General features: G+C 43.7%; 1 protein-coding gene across 1 annotated transcript in view; it reads left to right on the forward strand.

The window, feature by feature from the left end:
- Hmg20a (high mobility group 20A) overlaps positions 1 to 7,200 on the forward strand; it is an 83,314-nt gene extending 76,114 nt beyond the window's left edge. Inside the window, exons 9-10 of the mRNA XM_032909607.1 lie at positions 347 to 489; positions 4,917 to 7,200. Of these exons, the coding sequence (XP_032765498.1) occupies positions 347 to 483 (137 nt within the window). The 3' untranslated portion in view covers positions 484 to 489; positions 4,917 to 7,200. The remainder of the gene's footprint in view (positions 1 to 346; positions 490 to 4,916) is intronic.
- The last annotated feature ends 973 nt before the right edge of the window (positions 7,201 to 8,173 follow it).

The raw sequence follows: 8,173 nt of genomic DNA on the forward strand, positions 1-8,173 counted from the left end.
GCAAGCCTCCATCTTGTTTCATGGCCTCCCACAACTGTGCCAAAAGCTGAAATACATGAGCCTGCGGGGGACATTTCTCACCCAGACCACCACAGAATATAAAGATTAGCTTCCTGTCTTCCAGGTCTAAAATTGTCTCCTAGGCAATTAAAAACCGTCTGTGGAACAAATTACATTAGTGTCATAGTTTTGTTTTGGGTTTTTTTGTTGTTGTTGTTGTTTTTTTGTTTTGTTTTGTTTTGTTTTTTTGTTTTTTGGGGTTTTTTTTTGCATGGATTTGTTAAATGTCATGTAGCTGAAGTGCATGGGAAAGTTTTCTTAACTGTGTCTTCTTATCTCTCTTCAGGAAGTGGAGAAATACCAACAGTGGACACCATTGACTCATACATGAACAGATTGCACAGTATAATTTTAGCTAATCCCCAAGACAACGAAAACTTCATAGCTACAGTCCGAGAGGTTGTGAACAGGCTTGATCGTTAAGCACTGGTGAGTGCTCACCGGCAACGACTGCTAAATCCTGGAACTGCACTAACTGAGATGGAGGCTTGACTTAGATTCCTGCCGTGTAATTGCTAGAAGTCTTTCTCAATGATAGTAAAAACAGAGTTGAGGTGGTTTCTTAGACATGTGTCAGCCATGTTTAATGGAAGCAACATGGTTTTTGTTGTCGGAACTCAGTTCTAGTTTTGCCTCTTACTGGTTTCCAAAGGGTCTTGAAGACTCTATGGGAAAGTTTAATGGAAATCACTGAAAAGAATAGTTCTCAGAACAAAATAAATAGCATTCACCTATTAATCTGTCTCTTCCCTGATAAATAGTGCTAATTTATAAATATCTAATAGGAACTTGTATATTTAATCCTTTCTAAGTAAGAAGCGTTCTTATTCACCACTCAGTAGCAGTGTGGCAGTTGTATGTTAAATGCTAATATACACTACGCTTCAGTGGAGCAATTCATGTCCTAATTTTAAGTTTTTTTAAAAAAAAAAAAAAGCCATTCACAGTAGCAGGGAAGAGGCAAGAGGCTGAGGCAAGAGGATTGTGAGTTCAAGACCAGCATGGGCTAACACCAGTAAGACTGTCTGAAAAAGCAAACAAAAGGATATAAAGAGGTAGCTCAGCTGTTAGGTGTTCTGAGGTTTTGTCCCAGAACCCACATAAAAGCCAGCTGTGGAAGAGGAGTGGGGTGGGGCACGTGGCTCTTGGACCTTGTTGGCCAATCAGCTTAGCCTAATTGGTGAGTTCCAGGCCAATGAAAGACCTTTCTCAAAAAAACGAAGGTAGATGGCCCTTGAGAAAGACAGCTTTGGATGCATATCTACAAAAACACTCACCCACATCCAGTAAAACAAAAAGTAAAGCTGAGCTCTAATCCCACACTTAGGAGTTCAAGGCAGGAGAGTCACCACAGGTTCAAGGTCAGCCTGATCTACTTAGTGAACTCCAAGGCTAATATACCAAGACCCTATCTTTAAAAATACATTTTTTTTTTAAGGAGGCTAGGTATGGTGGCTTGTGCCTTTAATCCCAGCAGAGGCAGGTTGATCTCTGTAAGTTCAAGGCCAGCCTGGTCTAGATAGTGAATTCCAGGACTGTCCAGGACTATATAGAGAGAACCTGTCTTTTAAAAAAATTAAGGAAGACTGGGGAGATGGCTCACTAGTTAAGAACACTTGCTGTTCTCCCAGAGGACCCAAGTTCAATTCCCAGCACTCACACATAGCGGCTGACAACTGCCTGTAACTCCAGCTCCAAGAGATCTCATGCCCTCCTCTCCTCTGTGGACACCTGCCCTCACATGTACACCACACACATGAGTGAATGAATGAATGAATGAGTGAATGATGGAAGGAAGGAAGGAAGGAAGGAAGGAAGGAAGGAAGGAAGAAAAGACAACAAATGAGTAGCAGCAAGTGTTATACATTCTTTGAGAGGAGGTGGACAGAAAGTACATTTCCAAAAGAGAGCTGCCCACAAAGACTTTTTGGTACGAACGGCCAGTCATCAGATATCATTTCTTTTTAAGACAAGGTCTCACTGTTTAGCCCTGGCTGGGCCAGGACTTATAATGTAAACCACGCTAGCCTGGAATTCCTAGAGATCCCCCTGCCTCTCCTTCACGAACACTAGCATTAAGTGTTTTGTACTGACACATCTGACCAGACCACATTCTTAAATGAAAGCGGGGATGGATCACTGTAATTCCTAGAGATACCGTAACACGCCATCAGTAAAATAAGCAGCCCACAGTCTGTCGATTACATTGTTTCTTACCTATAGACATAGAGTCTGGGTGGAAATCTTCAAGTTGGACCACATTAGTGATAAAGCCATGTATTAAAACTCAAGCGATGGGCTGGAGAGATGGCTCAGTGGTTAAGAGCACTGGCTTCTTTCCAGAAGACCCAAGTTCAATACCAGCTCCACATGGCACCTCACAACTGTCTCTGAGATCCTACAGAAGATCCTCCACCCTCACAGATATACCTGCAGGCAAAACAACAATGACTATGAAAGAAAAAGATAAATTAAAACACACACACACACAAAATGAATAGCAGAATGCTCTTTAATTTTAAAGATTTCTTTATTATATAGAAGTACACTATAGCTGTCTTCAGACACATTAGATCCCATTACAGATGGTTGTGAGTCACCATGTGGTTGCTGGGATTTGAACTCAGGACCTCTGGAAGAGCAGTCAGTGCTCTTAACCACTGAGCCATCTCTCCAGCCCAGCAGAATGCTCATAAGGAGTAGTGTGCATTTGAATCTCTGTCCTCTGGGTACAGAGCACCCTCATCCATACAACGTGGACTCTGCCTTGGTTTAGAGTTTGAGCAGCACATGTGAGAACACATAAGGCCCCTATCTCTCTATCTAACAAGGCAGCATTTGCCAGCAGAGACAAAGACAATAGAGTCTTTTTCCTTGGTTGAGCCTTTGGGTAGTGACCATACAAGACTATTCATTATTCTTTAGTTTTGCCCATGCTTAAATGAGAACAAGATTATCGTCCTTGTAGCAAGCAGCCAGATGGGATGGACTATACTTCTAAGAGCCGGCTGGACTCCCTGGAGAATGGAGATGCGGCATCAGGGCCGCCACTTATGAAGGAACAGCTTGTAAATCTAGGCCTGGGATTCTCAGGAGCTCATCTTCCTTCTCACACAGTGTTTTCAATTAGCACTCTTGTAGGCTTAAAAAGAGAGAGCTGGGAGACTCAGCATGAGGGAAATCAGTAATTGATAACGTGGAGTCTCCTCACCTAAGGAGAGGGCAATGAATTCGAGTATGGAGTATTCACTTTGAGCATATGCCAGTAAGACTCTCCTAAAGCTGTCTACCATAAGACCATAAACTGTAGTGGCTGCTCTCTCGAGTATCTTTGAAAAACCTAGGCCATTACCAGGCTCCTTGATTTTAACCAAAAGTATTTTGTCCTTGGGAAAAAAAAAATGTCTGAAACTGTTCTGTTACCACAGATCTTACAATTTCCAATGCAAACATAACCGAGCCCCCCATCCCGGGCTGTCAAATGGAACAATTAGAAAGATAGTGATTAATACTAGCTTGGTCTCATTATACAAATATGTATAGACAGACAGCTAGGCCTGATGTCCCCAGCACTCATGGTGCAATTAATTACTCTGACACCAGCTTGGCAAAGGCTTCATTCTACTGTAAGGAGCCAGAGACTAAAGTGAAGCTCATAGGCCACAAGTTTACAAGTTTTAGAGGAGCACATCAGAGCTGGAAAAAGGCCTTTAGAAATGTACACACACACACACACACACACACACTCTCTCTCTCTCTCTCTCTCTCTGTGTGTGTGTGTGTGTGTATGTGTGTGTGTGTGTGTGTGTGTGTATGTGTGTGTGTGTGTGTGTGTGTGTTTTATGTATATCCCAAAGAGAGGTGAGATGTAGCATTTGAAGATGCCTGAGTAGATAATTTCAGATGCCAGGGCTAATCGTGATTGTGTAATCTGTCATTCAAGGGCCTCTGAAGCAGAGCCCTAACATGACAGGGTGGTAGTAGGGCTAAGGTACTCAAGACTTAAAACAAAGCATTAAGGTAAATGCAGTGATTAATCTTAGTGACTTTTGGCCAGCCACTTTTTAATTTATTTTTATAGATATACAATGGAAGAATTACTCTAGCTGTCACCTTTCTTGTGGCTAGCTAGCATCTAGAGACACAAAAGGAACTAGGAGGGTGTTTATGTTGAGATGTGATCACTGTGACTGTCATAGTCTGTGTATTGCCCAGTTTCTATTGAATCACAGAGTTTGGCTATTTGAAGATTAGAGATTATTCTCTTTATGTATTTTTATTGCATTTTATTCATTGTATCTGTCTTTGTCTATGCACATGTACACGGATATACCACAATGTATGGAGATCACAAAACAACTTCTGGGAGTTGATTCTCTTTTTCTATCTGTGGGTCCCAGAGACTGAACTCAGGTCACCCACTGATCCATCTTGCTGGTCTAATGACTATTTTTAATCAGTAAGAAAATGAATTGATAGCATACATAAATACATTCCTGTACAAGCAGATAACTTCAGTTTTATCCTTAAGGAAAACTGGCTTTGATTGGCTGTATATCCCATGGACTGAAGTGAGTTGCTAACTTCCCCCATCAGATTTCTCTGATCCTTGCTTTTTGATGAGCAGCCACTGATTTCTTGTCTCTTGGATCCAGGACTAGAGCAGGACCATATTTCTCATTTAACTGTCTGTAGCATCTCACTATTGCCTGTCTGAGGCTTTATGAGGTCTTTATTTCATACTTTACCCTGTTAGACCCTTCTCAAAAATCAAAGCATTTTTAAATCCATAACCCTAACTCCTTCTGGCTGGCAGTTACCTTTTTGGTGTTTGTTTTTCTCTCTCTGTTCTACAGATCTTAGTGCTCCAAGATGTAGTGTATACACTTGCACAGAACGAGAGGCCGCCCATTGACATTTGAACTGAGACAGGGCAGAGGACTGCAGATCCCCCCTGTGAAAGAATTGTCAGTAAGTGAAATGCTTTCATCCCAGGAAGCTGCATGAGGGAGCAACAGAGCCGGATATGTGAACTCTGTAGGAATACCCTGTGTGAAGCTTTGAACGTGTACAGCCCCTCTGCTGAAGTGGATCTGCATACATTCTCCTGACAACATCGACCCAAGACTGACATCTTCCTTCCCTCTGCAGCAGAAAGGAAGCTTTCTCATCGTTACAATCCCACTCCAGTTTTCTTACCCAGATGTCACTTTTTTAAATGCCTCTGGGGGACTGCTTTCCTTCACTCCTACCAAAATACACATCTCCATTTTCTGACCTCTGGGTTTTGTTGCTCAGCGGGGCTTTGAAGGAGAATTCTCATTAGATGGACCCAATCTTCTCCATCACTGCCCTGCTGTGACTCCAAAGAAGGGAGCTTCTTGTTGACAGTGCCCTGTGGAGCCAGGCAGTGTTTCCTGCCCTACATGGTGCTCAGTGGGTGCCAGCCCCTCAGCAGGCTCTCTGACTGCTGCCCTGAAGGACAGTGCTCCCTTCTTCCTTCCTGGTCCTGCCTGCTGATCTCTGAGCACTGCTCCTGCTCAGACTGGGAATCCCAGCCACAGCAAGGTTCTTCAGTCCCCAGTATCTTGTGGAGCACTTTCGCTGAGGAAAAGGTCATTGGTAAAGAGCGGGGAGGAGAGTAATGGAGCCCACATCTGACTAAGAGGAAACAGAGCAACACTGTTCAGTGCACAGATCCATGCATTAAGATGATGGGAACGTCTTTGGAAGAAGTCTCATGAGCTCACAAAAAGGCACAGTGGAATCCACTTGTGTTTGCTTTCCTCTGTAGCCACTAACTGCCGAATCTGTGGAATCTATGAGGAAAAGGCAGCTTCCATCCCTCCCTCTCCTTACTATGGAATTTTCTTGTTGTTTAATCACAAAAACAAACAGGTTCTGTTTCTCTCCTCAGGGTCGGTTTTCAGTTTTTGGGTTGGGTTTGGGTTTTGGGTTGGGTTTGGGGTTTGGTTTGGTTGTAAGTTTGGGGTTTGGTTTGGTTTTTTGTTTTCCTTTTATGCTCTAGAGAACAAGGATAGAGGTGGCAGCTGAGATCTTTGGAACCAAAGCAGAGCATGCTGAGCCCATGATCTAGGCACTGGGCCACCAAAGGCAGGGCCCTCACATATGCCCATAAGCCAGAGCCCCCATGCTGTGGCCACATCACCCTGTTCTCCGTACTGCATCCTCTTCTACGTGCTTTATTAGATAGTCCAAAGGGGGCAGCAGTAGTAATGAGAGCTGTGTGAGCACATGGAACTCCATGCACTGAAACCCACATACCACTCGTTTAGAAAAAGACCCCTTAGGCACTGCACAGCCAGCCAGCTCTGCTGCCTGTGTCTGCCCGGCTCCCTCCTTCTTAGATTGCTTGCCTGCTAAACCCATGCTAACTCACTGTCTGGCAGAAGGACACCCAAGCCTGTTCTGGGATTTTGTCTTCAGCCAGATGCTTCCTGCCCTCCCTTCCTTCCTCCTCATATTGCTGTTTCTCTCTGTGTGCAGTTCTGCGCCATTTCCATAGCACTGATCTTAACACCCAGATAAAGCTATGGCTCGGTCCAAAGATCATCTTTCTCCTCTTTACAGATGTGATACCTCATCTCATCTACACACATTTGCATAGCCAGAATTTAGGAGGATGGCAAGAGAATCTACAGGATGGAATCCTTGTCACAGCAACAGCTTCCTTTCAAATACTGCCTCTCCCAGCAGCTCAACACTTGCCTTAAGTGGCTGGGATTCAGTCAGGTTATGCAGGGCTGGTTTGTTCCACCTTGTGGCACCCCATGCTCAACATAGGGGAGGAGTTAAGGGTGCAGGCTGGTCCAAGGGTTTATTCCCTGAAGGTTCATGGCTGATCCTGCACCTACGTGTTCTCAAGAAGGAAGCAGTTACCAATTCAGTGTTACACATTCCACTCTTGCTTTTTATTAAAACACAGGAGCAGCTGGGGAAGGGAGATGAGGGGCTTTATATCTGACAAGTTTTAGAAAAGGAAATATTGTGTACATGTGTTTGGAGCTGTTGAATTGCCAGGTTTCTGTACAAGCGTTTTGTAATTAAACTTTTGGATTTTCTTTAAGAAGTTGATGTGCTTGCTTGACATTTGTCTCATTAAAACTTTTCTGTGTTGAATCCATGTAATCAGTTTTGCTTGCATTGTAACAAAAGAGTTCGGCTTCTGCTTTTTTCTTCCGAAAGACTTCATCAGTTCTCCATTAATCAAGGCTGCTAGGCTCTTAGAGCAGTCACGTGTTCATTTTCCTAATTGCTGATTCAAGGCGTCTTTACCTGTTGACAGTGCAGCTCTGCCAGTGTTCCCTAGAACAGTTCTGTGAGTTGGACTTCCCTTCATGTGGAGGTCCTTATTCTGGAAGCAACTTGAATGTTTTTAAGTCAGTGACTCTGAAGTCCCTTGTTAGTTGATCTTTTGACAGAAGAAATGTTGTGCTTAAATTTCTGCTTTTTAAAAATAACCACACTTACCAATCAAAATATTTTAAAAGGCTTTGAAATCTTTAGGATGAGGCAGCCTTGGCTTTCAGAGCCCACTCTCCTCCTGGGTGACAGGTGTGTGGCACTCGACAAGTCTTGCATTGTGTCACCTCAGGCCTTCTCTTCTGACATCACAAGTGCCTTGACTTTCTTACTGTATTGTTAGAAGGCTAGAATTTGGTAAAAGAAACCACCATACTTTGAAAAGTGCCAAAATCGTCATGGTATCATAGGTAGGATGGGGTTTGATTACATTTAACAAAAACTCAGATCCATGGATTAAATCAGAGGTGTGTCTCTCTCATAAAACAGTATGGGGGGGGGGGTTGGAGATTTAGCTCAGTGGTAGAGCGCTTGCCTAACAAGCGCAAGGCCCTGGGTTCGGTCCCCAGCTCCGAAAAAAAGAAAAGGAAAAACAACACACACACACACACACACACACAGTATTGGGGGTGGGGGGCAATCCAAGACTGACACAGAGGTTCCTGTCTGCACCACAATGTAGCACATCTTTCAAGGTCACCTTGTGTTCCAACATAGCTACTTGGCCATTGGCCATTGGCCATCCCTTTGAAATTCCTGGCAGCATGAAGAGACAAGGACAGACAGGCAA

The sequence above is a fragment of the Rattus rattus genome, chromosome 8 (genome assembly GCF_011064425.1).
Source record: "Rattus rattus isolate New Zealand chromosome 8, Rrattus_CSIRO_v1, whole genome shotgun sequence".
In the NCBI taxonomy this organism is placed as follows: Eukaryota; Metazoa; Chordata; class Mammalia; order Rodentia; family Muridae; genus Rattus; species Rattus rattus.